At 41.1% G+C, this 14,026-nt stretch overlaps 1 protein-coding gene across 5 annotated transcripts in view; it reads right to left on the bottom strand.

Moving 5' to 3' along the window:
• opa1 (OPA1 mitochondrial dynamin like GTPase) overlaps positions 1-14,026 on the bottom strand; it is a 171,013-nt gene that overhangs the window by 142,358 nt on the left and 14,629 nt on the right. For all 5 annotated transcript variants that reach the window (XM_043702258.1, XM_043702259.1, XM_043702257.1 and 2 more), the window contains exons 2-4: positions 12,373-12,686; positions 11,250-11,346; positions 8,114-8,218 (exon numbers count right to left, since the gene is read on the bottom strand). In XM_043702258.1, coding sequence (XP_043558193.1) covers positions 8,114-8,218; positions 11,250-11,346; positions 12,373-12,648 — 478 coding nt within the window. In that variant the 5' untranslated portion in view covers positions 12,649-12,686. The remainder of the gene's footprint in view (positions 1-8,113; positions 8,219-11,249; positions 11,347-12,372; positions 12,687-14,026) is intronic.

Raw genomic sequence — 14,026 nt, 5'->3', positions numbered from 1 at the left:
TTCGATGGGGCAGGAGCATGCCGAGATGTTAGGTCGATCAGGGTAGGTGGACTTGTGGATCTTGGGGAGCAGGTAGATATGGGCAATGTTGGGATGGGGGACTATGAGTTTGGAGGCAGTGGAGGGAAGTTCACCAGAGGCAATGAGAGCACTGACGGTGTCTTGGATTTGGACCTGATGGGTTTCAGTGAGGTCATGGGCAAGGGGGAAGTAGGACACGGTGTTGGAGAGTCTGCGTTCGGCCTCTGCGATATAGTGGTCCGTCCTCCAGACTATTACTGGCCCTCCTCTGTCAGCTGGTTTGATGGTGAAACAAGGATTGGTGTGGAGTGAGTGGAGTGCTGCACGTCTAGAGAGGGTGAGGGGGCTGGAGAAACTGAGGTGGTCGATGTCATGTTGGCAGTCTGCAATGAAGAGTTCTTGGGCAGGTACAAGGCCTTCAGGTGGTGACCAAGTGGAGAAGGAATGTTGGAGGTGGGAGAAGGGGTCCTCAGAGGGAGGTTGGGAGATTTTGTCAAAGAAGGAGGCACAGAGGCAGCAGAAGAAGAGCTTCACATCGTGGTGGGTCTGGAGTTCATTAAGGTGGGTGGAGGGGTACAAACGTAAGCCCTTTCCTGAGGACAGACTGTTCAGCCTCAGAGTTCAAGGTCGGGGTGAATAGTGAATATGTGGCAAGGCTTGGGTGGGTGGGGCTTTGGGGGTGTCCCGAGGGTAGGTGGTAGTGTGATGACATGGGTGAAGGTTTGGAGTGGTTGGGGGTGGGGGGGGTGTGGTCGTGGGTGAGATGCGGGATTAGGTGGTGGGTAGGATGGGGAATAGGGTGGGGTCTTGTAAGGGGTGCGGGAGGGTAAGGTGAAGAAGTGGAGGGGTAGGGCGCATTGCAGGGGTTGATGGGTAAAGAGGGAGAGCTGATGTGCCTGCTGACTGCAGGTCGGTAGTAGGACCAAGGGGTGACCCTAGGAATTACTTGCCAAGTGGGCGGAACCAGAGGTAGAGGCAGAGAACAGAGACCCAGGTTCAAAACCCATCAACAGCATCTCTATGAACAGGTTGATTATAAAATATCCAATAGCAATCTAAAACATGCAGCATCAATATCTGTGTGTGTTCCCTTGCTCTAAATAAAATTGCTTTCTCTAACTCTGCCGAGAGAGGAGGGGCAAATTATATTCAGCTGCTGAAAGGAAAAATACAACACCCCACAGGGTCCAACCAAGCAACCAGTGGTCTAAAGATTGATCATCATTGTGCAAATTCCATCAAGGCATCATCGAAGAAAGAAAAGGGACTATGAAACGAAATCATCCAGACTGGTAAAACTGAACTGCATTCCTTGGATAATTATTTTTCTGCCCCCTCCATTTTGTTGTAAAGTTGGGTAGAGTAACTGTAGATTGGGAGACAGAAAGTTAGAATTTGGTGTGTGTAAAATTGTAAAATGCAACAAAAAAAAAGCACTGTGTGGTCCCTTTAAAAGATTGTGTTTTTTCCTGTACTTAGATTTAATAATGGATGTCTGTGAACTGCAGCTTTAAAGTTTGCGGGTGCACAGACAGCACCCAAACTGAAACATTTGTATCGAAATGCAGTACATTCAGCAGGCAAAGCAGCAGTTTTTTTTAATCAAGATAACAGGTTTTGAATTTAGTCAATCAATTTAAACCAGGCCCTTAGCTACTAAAAACCTATTAAATTTAAATCTGATGGTTTTGACAACATAGGACCAATCCTGTTGGAAGAAACTGATATGTCATCAAGGGTATAAAAGAAGGGGATAGTTGGACAAACGCCGTAGAGCTAACTGCCACTCACTCGACCTAACAGCTCTCGGCTCTCTCAATCATCAATGTATTAGATAAAGCACCTTTTAAATAATAATAATGGTACCAACAATGGGGAAGATGTTCCTGACAGAAGAACAACGAAGAAGGTATTTAATGTCAGAAGAACAATGGAGGAAGCACAGAACATTCTGGAAGACACATAACCTGGCTGTAATTTCAAGAGACCAAATTCCATTTTTTTGTTAGACGACTGGGACTTGTATTTGTTGGAACAGCAAATCACTAGAATCTTGCCTTATTCTGGAATAGTTAGAAGGGATTTGGTTGATTTGTTAATAGTTTAGTTAATTTGTTCACTGTTAGAGTTAGATAAATAAATAGTTAATTGTTGATTGTTAAATGAGTGTTAGGGATTTATTTAACCACTAGAAATTGCTGAAAAACAGGTTAAACCCCTTCTTGCACTCCTTTTAACAGATTACCTCAATTATCCTAATGAGATGGGCGGGCACTATTTCATTCGGATAATTGATTATTCAGTCGATCAATTCAATGCCTCTCTTCTGAGGCTCAGGTGTTTTCTATTAAGCCCCCCAAACCCATCCAACGCCATCCCCCCAACATCGTCCCCCACCCACCCCCAACCCCGTCCCCTTTGGGGCAGCTGGACTGGACACCAATAGTCAGACTGCTTCTACCTTTCTGCAGTAAGTCTCCACACACACACACCTTTGCAACTGCAACGTTTTGACAAGTTCCACCTCTACCTTGTACGGGACAATGTTAGAGAGAATGTGTGGGGAAAAGAGGTTTAGGGGTTCACCCTTATGTAGAACTCCAGGGAAAGCGTAGGGAGAGGGAGAGAGGCTGGGAGATCAGTCAGTTGGAGACAGTGCCTGGGGACCCATCGAAGTCCAGGACTGTTCTTGGCAGATATCGTTTTTAATCAGTGTAAGCAAAATACGCGATCACAGTTGAAACAGCTCTTTCATGTATTGTTTCTATCCGGACCTTGAGATCTCCTTCGGATAATCCAATATTCGGATAATTGAGATTCCTCTATATAGGGAGAGACACTCTTCTTTGGGTGTTTTGGTTTTAGTTCTCAGAAGGGGATCAGCCTCCACTTTATAACAAATTATAATATGTTTGTTTATCTTTTATGTATGATAGTTTTAAAAGAGGTAAAGTTCATGTTACATCAATTAAATTCTTGACTATTTCCTGTTCTTTTTTAAATGACAGTTATAGATTAACAATTAATCTAGTCTAGTTTTTGACATTATTTCAAAACAAATGGATTACAATAAAGTGTTATTTGCTCATAATTGGGGGGAACAAAATCGGATATTCTTTTAACCCAAATTCAACAGTTGGACAGAATTGGGCAAAGTGGTGCTTTAGTCAAATCTTCACATTTATGACATCTCAGGAATGATTGGAGTTTATTTGCACTGTCTCCATTGAGTCATGTCACAGCAACAAATGCAATTATATGTTAATAAATTACTTTTATAAAGCAATGCAGAAAAAACATACCATGCCACACCACAGAAGCACAATCAGATAATGATATCTGCCAAGCAAGGAAGAAATCTCAACAAAGATGACCCGTGGGAAATCGTGTCTCACGAACATGATTGAGTTTTTTGAGGAAGAAACAAAGAGGATTGATGAGGGCAGAGCGGTAATGTGATCTATATGGATTTCAGTAAGGCATTCGACAAGGTTCCCAATGGGAGATTGATTAGCAAGGTTAGATCTCACGGAATACAGGGAGAACTAGCCATTTGGATACAGAACTGGCTCAAACGTAGAAGGCAGAGGGTGGTGGTGGAGGGTGGTTTTCAGGCTGGAAATCTGTGACCAGTGGAGCGCCACAAGGATCAGTGCTGGGTCCCCTACTTTTTGTCATTTACATAAATGATTTGGATGTGAGTGTAAGAGGGCTGAGAAGTGGCAGGTGGAATTTAATTCAGATAAATGAGAAGTGCTGCATTTTGGGAAAGCAAATCTTAGCAGGATTTATACACTTAATGGTAAGGTCCTAGGGAGTGTTGCTGAACAAAGAGACCTTGGAGTGCAGGTTCATAGCTCCTTGAAAGTGGAGTCGCAGGTAGATAGGATAGTGAAGAATGCGTGTGGTATGCTTTCCTTTATTGGTCAGAGCATTGAGTACAGGAGTTGGGAGATTATGTTGCGGCTGTACAGGACATTGGTTAGGCCACTGTTGGAATATCGCATGCAATTCTGGTCTCCTTTCTATCGGAAAGAGGTTGTGAAACTTGAAAGGTTCAGAAAAGATTTACAAGGATGTTGCCAGGGTTGGAGGATTTAAGCTACAGAGAGAGGCTGAACAGGCTGGGGCTGTTTTCCCTGCAGCGTCGGAGACTGAGGGGTGACCTTACAGAGGTTTACAAAATTATGAGGGGCATGGATAGGGTAAATAGACAAAGTCTTTTCCCTGAGGTTGGGGAGTCCAGAACCAGAGGGCATAGTTTTAGGGTGAGAGGGGAAAGATATAAAAGAAAACTAAGGGGCAACTTTGTCACACAGAGGGTGGTACGTGTATGGAATGAGTTGCCAGAGGAAGTGGTGGAGTCTAGTACAATTGCAACATTTAAGAGGCATTTGGATGGGTATATGAATGGGAGGGGTTTGGAGGGGGTATGGGCCAGGTGCTGGCAGGTGTGACTAGATTGGGTTGGGATATCTTGTCGGCATGGACGGGTTGGACCGAAGGGCCTATTTCCATGCTGTACATCTCTATGACTCTATGACCAGAGGTCTGACCATAAAGGTCAGGTCTGAAAGGAAGCGAGCATGATTACAGAGACAAAGCTAAAGCAATAAAGAAATTCCAAAGCAACTAGCCCGAGGCAGCTGAAGACTTGGATTCCAATAGTGAGGAGAGAATGCAGAAGGGGACAAAGAGACAAAAATGTTGAGTTCTGAGCAGAAAGTGCCTGGCTAGAAGAGTTAGTAGAGTTACAGAGATTAAAGGAGAAGGAATGAGCAGATGTATATACCAGGATAAGAATTTTAACTGGGGGACTAAGCAAGTGTAATGGAGGAACAAAATCTGCTTGAGGATTGAATAAAGATGGCAGGGTGTTAGATGAGTTGAAGTTTACAAAGAATAGTGGTGAGAGGCAGCAAACAGTATTCTGGAATAGTCAAGTTTAAAAGTGACAAAGGCACTGATGAATGTTCCAGTAGTATGTGAACTAAAGCAAAGTAGCATAAGAGCCATGTTAAGGAAGTGTATTTAATCTTTGCGAGAGTGGTATGAAATTGGATGTCATGATGTAACCAGTCTGGTTCAACCTAAGACAGTGGCAGGGTGGGGAAATGGAATCAACAGCTAAGATGATGGGTTTGACTGAAATCATTGACTGTTGACTTTCTGGTATTTAATGAAAACAAATTACAGCTCATTTGCGATTGTTTTTGAATGTCCTACATGCAAAGTAATGGAGGGATTATGCAAGTGGAGAACAGGTATACGCACGGAAGCTAACCCTGTCTCTTCAGTATTATTACCAAGGACAGCATGTAATGATGAAGAAGCCAAAGATAGATTCTCAGGACACGCTTAGAGATGACACAGGATGAAAATGGAAGCTATTCCTGAAGATACTTTGCTAAAATGTGATAGGAAAAAAGAAATCCCTCTTTTTGAGTAAGAGGTAAGAAAATAGCTATCAAGGCTGGGAGGGTGGCAGGGAGAGCAGCTGAGGAGAGGAAACCAGTTGGTTCATGAACATTGGAAATAAGATAAGTAACAGGCGATTAGCAGTTTGGTAGATATGGAATCGGGGAATATTCAAGGTGTGGATAAATTGTTGCTTACTTAAACTGGGATTGATTCACTACTTGAATGACTTATTTTTGTATCAAGAAAAGTACTGTTCACATGTGTCCATATTGGACTTAGCATTTTATTTAATATTTTGGACAGTAGATAAATCATTTGTGGATTTAACCCATGCTGAGTTTTAATCTGAAGTAACTTGAAGCTTTTTTCTAGTTATATTGTGTGTCATACAGTACGTTGAGAAAGTGAGGTCTGCAGATGCTGGAGATCAAAGTTGAAACTTTATTGCTGGAACAGCACAGCAGGTCAGGCAGCATCCAGGGAACAGGAGACTCGACGTTTCTTCCTGAAGAAGGGCCTGTGCCCGAAACGTCGAGTCTCCTGTTCCCTGGATGCTGCCTGACCTGCTGTGCTGTTCCAGCAATAACGTTTCATACAGTACGTTCCCTCAGGAGATCAGAGAAATGTGAGAACAGTGGATGCTTCAAAAAAAAAGTTTCTCTGAATTCAAATTGAGCTGGAATTTTTTAAGTTATCAGCTCATATATTCAAAATGGAATGCCACTTCCATTACTTGTGTAAATAATTGGGTGATTATGGTTAGTTACAGATTCTGCACTCTCACATGCTCCTCCATGATTATTTTTTCAATTTCAAAATCTTATAGGCCTGCTTTTTGAAAAATGGTGCGTATTGTTGTTACTGTACTATGCATTTTCCAGAATTTGTGATTTTTGAGAAGATTTGTAGCTTGTAGTTGTAAGTTTGCTCGCTGAGCTGGAAGGTTTGTTTTCAGACGTTTCATCACCATGCTAGATAATATCAGTGAGCCTCCAATGAAGCGCTGATGTTCTGTTCTACTTTCTATTTGTGTGTCTTGGTCTGTTAAGATGCATGATACCATTTCTTGTTCTTTTTCTCAGGGTTGGTAAATGGGGTCAAAATGTGTTTATTGATGGGATTTTGGTTTGAAAGCTTGGCCTCTTGAAATTTCAGTGCGTGCCTCTGTTTAGCCAGACCTAGAATGGATGTATTGTCCCAGCTGAAGTGGAATCCTTCTTCATCTGTTTGTAATGAATACTATTGACAGCAGGTCACGTCTTTTGGTGGCTAGTTGGTGTTTGTTTATCCTGGTGGCTAGTTTTCTGCCTAGCTGTCCAATGTAGCGTTCGTTACAGTCCTTGCAGGGTATTTTATAAATGACATTTGTTTCACTGGTTGTGGGTATAGCGTCCTTTAGGTTCATCAGAAGCTGTTTCACTGTGTTGGTAGATTTTTGGGCTACCATGATGCCAAGGGGTCAGAGTAGTCAGGTAGACATCTCAGAGATGTCTTTGATGTATGGTAGCATGACTAGAGTTTCTTGGTGTGTTGTGTCAACTTGTTTGGGTTTGTTGCTTAAAAAATCGGCGGACTGCGTTTATCGGGTACCCGTTGTCTTGAATACGCTGTAGAAGTATTTTTCTTTTGCCGCTCGTAGTTCTTGGGTGCTACAGTGTCTTGCGGCCCATTTAAATAATGTCCTGATGCAGCTTAGTTGTAGGTGTTGGGATGGTTTCTCCTGTAGTCGAGTATCTGGTATGTGTCTATTGCTTTCCTGTAGACGCTGATCTGTAGTTCTCCATTAACTGTTCATTCCACTGTGACATCCAGGAAGAGGAGTCTGTTGTTGTTCTCCTCTTTTGTGAAATTTTTGCCAAGGTGTTGTTGATGGTGTTGTAGGTTTCCTCTAATTTGTTCCGTTTTGTGATGACAAAGGTGTCATCCATGTAGCGGACCCAAAGTTTGGGTTAGATCGTGGGGAAGGCCGTTTATTCAAGGCTCTGCGTTACTGCTTCTACTAAGCTGCCTGTTATTGGTGTTCCCATGGGTGTTCCATTGATTTGTTTGTAGGTCTTGTCATTGAAGGTGAAGTGGATAGTGAGGCACACATCTACTAGCTTGAGGATGTTGTCCTTGCTGATGAAGCTGGTGCTGTTGGGTGTTTGTGTCCTTGGTTCCTGTAATAGTGTGGTCAGTGTTTCTTTGGCCAGGCTGATGTTAATTGATATGAGTAGGGCTGTTATGCACCTTAACAGACCAAGATACATAAATAGAAAGCGGGACAGAACATCAGCACTTCACCAGAAGCTCACTGATGACGTTACCTAACATGGTGACAAAATGCCCGAACACAAACCTTCCAACTCAGAGCACAAACTTACAACCTGATTTTCCAGTATTTCTGGAATGAGGATGTGCATTCTAAGTTGGTATTTTGATTACAACATGTAAGGATAATTATCTTTCCTCAAAGGTACCTTGCATCTGTTTGAAATATTTTCCAAAGGCCTGAGCTTAACAAACAGCTATTTACAATCGTCATTCCCCAAATAATAACTAAGATTTGCAGCTTATCAGAAGGCTCCCACAGCATGATGTATAAGAATTGCCATATCAAGCATTAAGATAATTCAACACTTTTAATACCTCTTCACAAAGCTCTCATAACATATCCAAAACAGACACCAACCTGGAGATAGCAGACTTTTCAGCTGATTCAGGCTTTCTCCAACCTTATCAAAATCAGGTAGTAACTTAGCAAGTTCCACATCAGAGAATATTTCTTTAAATTTTTCTAAAAATAAAATTAAAAACAGATTAATGCATGCACTTCACATTGTTATTCATTATTGTCCGCAGGCAGAAGCAGTTGCAAGAATAAACTATTAGTTGTATGGAGCTATGAAATCATTCGACAAGATCATGGCCGATCTTTCACATTAACTGTACTTTGCCAAACCACTATCATGTCACTTGATTTACTTAATGTTTTAAATCTATTGATTTCAGTTTTCAATGTACTCAAATGACTGAGAATCCAGCTATTAGAGTACAGAATTCCAAACTTCCACAATCTTCCAACTGAAGAAATTTCTCATCATGTCAAATAAAAATGGCCAACCCCTTATCCAAAGTCTACGATCCCTAGATTTAGGCTTTTCTTCCAGGAAAAGAGCCACTTAGTTTCTGAGACCATAAGACATAGCAACAGAATTAGACTATTCGGATCATCAAGTCGACTTCACCATTAGATCATGACTAATATATTTCTCAACCTGTTCTCCTGCCTTCTTCTTGTAATCAATGATCCCCTTACCAATCAAGAACTTATCTCTGTCTTAAATACACTTAATGATTTGGCCTCTACAGCCGTCTGCATCAATGAGCTCCACAGATTAATTACCCTCTGGCTGAAGAAATTCCTCATCTCACTTCCTTTTGAGATGGCCCTTGGGTCTCAGTTGCTCCTACGAGAGGAAACATCTTCTCTCTCCCCCATCCAGGCCTCTTAGTATTCTGTAAGTTTCAATCAGATTCCTACTCATCATTCTAAACTCCATCAAGTGCAGTCCAGATTCCTCAACCACTCCTTCATCCCCAGGATCAGTCATGTAAACCTCTTTTGGACCTCCTCCAAAACCAGTTTCAAGTCAACACAAAGTCAAAGGGATCTCCAGCTGTCCAGTAACAGTTTAGACAGGGTTGACCGTGAGAACCTTTTTCCACGTATGGAGTCAGCTATTACGAGGGGGCATAGCTTTAAATTAAGGGGTGGTAGGTACAGGACAGATGTTAGGGGTAGGTTCTTTACTCAGCGAGTCATGAGTTCATGGAATGCCCTGCCAGTAGCAGTGGTGGACTCTCCCTCTTTATGGGCATTTAAGCCGGCATTGGATAGGCATATGGAGGATAGTGGGCTAGTGTAGGTTAGGTGGGCTTGGATCGGCGCAACATCAAGGGCCAAAGGGCCTGTACTGCGCTGTATTCTTCTATGTTCTATGATGTTACCTAATATAGGAAGCAGCTAATAATACTGAAGTATTCTCACAGCTAGCTAAAAGGCAGGGAAAAACTGAATCGTTTCAGATTTATTTACATGTTTTACAGACAGCTAAATAAACAATTACAGTACAACCTGAGAACAGACTTAGAACCCAAAACACAAACAATATTTTTAAAAATATTAAATGCCTAAAGATGATTTGATATTTGGTATTCAATAATTATACAATAACTAACTCAGAACTAGAGGGGGTCTTCGTAGTGATTATCAACTCAGTATACCATTAAAATCTCAGTGGCATCTGGTCGAACAAACTAAGCTTTTCAAAGGCTTTTAGGGCTCAAAGACTCTTAAAAGAATGGAAGTTCTTGTCAATTCAGTAATTTCTAATTGATTGTATTTTGATTGTACAATATTCACAGAGTGACATCCTCCAAAGCATAAATTAATGACATCAACCTCTAACTCATTTTTAACTGTATTGTGCAAATGCTGGCAGTTTTGCAATTATTCTCACTACAAAATCCAGGTCAATTTTCAAACATACTTTTCTATCTATGCAGGGATCAATGCTGGGTCCCTTATTGTTTGTGATGTGATGTAAATGAGAATGTTGGAGGGGATATGAGCTTGTCAGGTATTTGACAGTAAGGAGGAAGGTGTTAGGTTACAGGACAATATAAACAGAGGGGCAGATCAGTGGCAGATGGAATTTCACCCTGATAAACCATGACGTGATACACTTTGGAAGAAACAGGAAGATAAGGGAGTACTCAACGAATAACAGAAAACGAGGATGCTCATAGGAACAGAGGGTCTTTGGAGTGATAGTCCACAGATGCCTGAAAGGGGCAGGACAGGTAGTTAAGGAGCATGAGAACAAATTATATGGGACACTTGCCTTTATCGATCATGGCACAGATTATAAGAGCAAGGAGGTCACGTTGGGGCCAGACAGAACTTTAGTTAGACCACAGCTGGAGTACTGTGTACAGTTCTGGTCACCACACAGTAGAAAGGACGTGCTTGCATGGGAGAGGGTGTAAAGGAGATACACCAGGATGCTGCCTGGGATGGAGCATTTCTGCCACAAAGAGAGGCTTGATAAGCTTGAGAAGCAGAGAAGGTTGAAGGGGGATCTGATAGAGGTGCATAAGACCATGAAAGGTGTGGGCAAGTTGAATAGAAAACAACTGTTCACCTGAGTTGAAATGTCAATAACAAGGAGGTTTCGAGGGGAATTGAGAAAAAACGTTTCCATCCAGAGAGAGTGAAAGAGATCTGGAATGCACTGCCTGGGAACTGGTTGGGGCATAAGACGTCAGAACCTTTAAAAAGTACTTGGACGAACACTTCAACTGTCTAACGTTCAAGGCCTTGGGCCTAGTGCAGGAAAGTTGGGCGAGTGTAGGTATAGCATTTTCGGCAGTACAGACTCAATAAGCTGAAGAGTGCTGAATGATTCCACAAACAAGACCACAGCAAGAATGGACTCTGTTAAAAGTTAAAGTTACAGCATAACAATCAAAACAACTGAAAATAGTTGAACATATTTTGAACAAATACTACAGCTGTAATACTTTTGTACATACAGTCATTCCTGCATATCTGCAAAGGTTCCATTCCTGAGAAACCCCACAAATGATGAATTCGTGAGCGTGGAGTTCATGTAAAATCAAGTGAAAAATTGCAGATATGCAAGCTTTTCCACAGATGTTGAATTTTGTCGATACTTATTTTTTGGCACAGATAGGCAAATTCACAAATCAGAATTTCATAGATAGCAAGGATTTACTGTATAACCATAATAAAATCAGCTCACCAAAGTTTATATGTTCATCGAGGTCCCAGATAAAATCTGGAATTATCCATTTGTACGCTGTTAGATCTGGCATCATTTCTTTCCATTGGTCATATGTCTAACAAATGAAAATGCACAAGAAACTTTCTTAGAGTCACAGAGCTGTACAGCATGGAAACAGACCCTTTGGTCCAACCCGTCCATGCCAATCAGATATCCTAAACTAATCTCATCGCCCTTGCCAGCATTTGAACCATATCCCTCCAAACCTTTTCAATTCATATACCCATCCAGATACCTTTTAAATGTTCTAATTGTATCAGTCTCCACCACTTCTGGTAGCTCTTTCAATATACGCATAACAAAGGTGACCCTTAGGTCCCTTTTAAATTATTCTCCTCTCACCTTAAACCTATGCCCTCTAGTTTTGGACACCCCCACTCCAGGGAAAAGACTGTGTAGAGTTTGCACATTCTCCCATTGTCTGCGTGGGTTTCCTCTGGGTGCTCCGGTTTCTTCCCACAGTCCAAAGATGTGCAGGCACCATAGTGTTAGGTGTATTAGTCAGAGAGAAACGGGTCTGGATGGGTTACTCTTCGGAGGGTCAGTGTGGACTTGTTGGGCCAAAGGGTCTGTTTCCACACTGTAGGGAATCTAACCTAATCATCTATCCTAACCATTCCCTTTATGATTTTATAAACCTCTACAAGGTCACCCCTCAGCCTCCGAACACCAGGGAAAATAGCCCCAGCCTATACAACCTCTCCCTATAGCTCAAAACCTCCAACCCTGGCAACATCTTTGTAAATCTTTTCTGAACCCTTTCAAGCTTCACAACATTCTTCCTATAGAAAAGTTGCAAGTATTCAGGTCAGAAAAAAAAACAAAAACAAGCCAAGTATTAAAGAAATGAAGACATATTTAATAGCAATTATAAAATATCAAATGATTCACATATCTTTACATAATAACTGGAGGACGTATTATTGGTTAAGTTTAATCTTCAGACTTCGTCATACCTTTGAAGTAGGAAGCACAGTCACAAAAATAATCCTGAAAAGCTCAGGAAAATACCATCCTTCTCATCAGTCCTTTTTTTTTAGTATTTTCATTACATATTTTGTACAGTAAGTATCTAACATACCTTTTTTGCTGTATAACCACCACCTACTGCTGATCCCAGTACAAGATAGCGAATCTTTAACAGTCGGGTTGCCAATCTAGCTAGAATGAAACTTCTATAGGGATAGTATTCAACTTTCAAAGGAAGTGGCTTGGCTGCCCTCAGTGAAAACCTCTTGAAAGTGGAGTATGGCCGAGCTGCAGAATTCCAGTGTAGCTTGCGAGAATGAATGCATGGTGTATTCAGGTGATGAATTGTTCGTGACAATGAGTACAGTCTTTGAGCAGGGAACTTCATTTTAATACCAACAGTGCTTCACAGGGTTTGCCAGAAAGCTAAAGGTAAAACAAAACAAAGAAAAATAAGCATCAGTGCTACACAAATACAATGGGCTTATCATAATAAGGACAACTTAAAAGCTGTCATACTGCAGAAAATATCTTGGTTAACACAGGTTTGTGATTAAGTTCAAGCATGCAGAGAAAAAGCAATTCGTAAATCTTGTTCAATCAATCATTCCAAATATCACTGTCAAACAGTGATGAGCTACCAAAAAGGGTGAAGGAAACTTTCCCTTTGTGTTATTGTCTAATAACTTAAGAACTCAAGCAGTTGGACAGAATGTTTTCAAGTGTAAGGGCACATAATGACAGCAACCTTGAGCAGTTGAATTCAACTGCATAATAGAATTGAAATGTGAATACCAGCAATGCTTTCTAATACTAATTCATTTCATTGATGACCCAAATCTAGAAAAAAAACACATTCTCATCTTTGTCCATTGAGAAATGAGCTTTATGGGCCAATTGATTTTTTTTTCTGTATCCCTGTCTTCTCATCCTTACATTCTAATACCATGCACTATAAGTAAAAATGTTCTCATTTATTTAAAATGAATTAGATTTTACCAACAACAGATCACTCGTCTAATTACTGCACTCAGTTACTACTTCTTAAAAGACTATGTGAGTCAGAATCAGTTAGTTGGATCAGTGAACACTAACATTTAGTGCCACAGAGGCTAGAATCTATCAAAGGTTGGCATCCTTCAATTTGTTGTGAAAAAGATGTGATGTTAATGGTAATGATGCTGAATCATGCACAAAATACTGCTACTTCTGAGGAATGGCAGACTGCATTTAAATGTAAAGATCTATAGGTTGCTGTTCCACATGCTTTGCTTTACTACTAGCTGCATTAAAACACACCATCTTGTTATTGGTAAATGACTGAAATTCATGACATGGTGTAAAGTGACTATATTTACAGGGATCACAAAATAACTCAAAGTTAGTTAGCAAACGCATAAAAGTAAAATTAGAATATTGAACAATTTCATTTCAGCTGCCTTAGGCTTCATTTTCCTAACACAGAGATTACTATACACTGTTTTGATTTTCACTTACTGCTAATATCTACAGAAGTTTGTTTCTTAAATATACCATCATCTTTTACAAGGATTGGCAAAAGCGTGTGGTGCTAATTAAGTATCCTTCCTAACCCATGTTATTTCACCACAAGCTGAAAATGTGTTGCTGGAAAAGCGCAGCAGGTCAGGCAGCATCCAAGGAACAGGAAATTCGACGTTTCGGGCATAAGCCCTTCTTCAGGAATGAGGAAAGTGTGCCCAGCAGGCTAAGATAAAAGGTAGGGAGGAGGGACTTGGGGGAGGGGC

The sequence above is a fragment of the Chiloscyllium plagiosum genome, chromosome 13 (assembly GCF_004010195.1).
Source record: "Chiloscyllium plagiosum isolate BGI_BamShark_2017 chromosome 13, ASM401019v2, whole genome shotgun sequence".
Classification (NCBI taxonomy): Eukaryota; Metazoa; Chordata; class Chondrichthyes; order Orectolobiformes; family Hemiscylliidae; genus Chiloscyllium; species Chiloscyllium plagiosum.
This window is presented reverse-complemented; position numbering and strand designations above follow the sequence as displayed.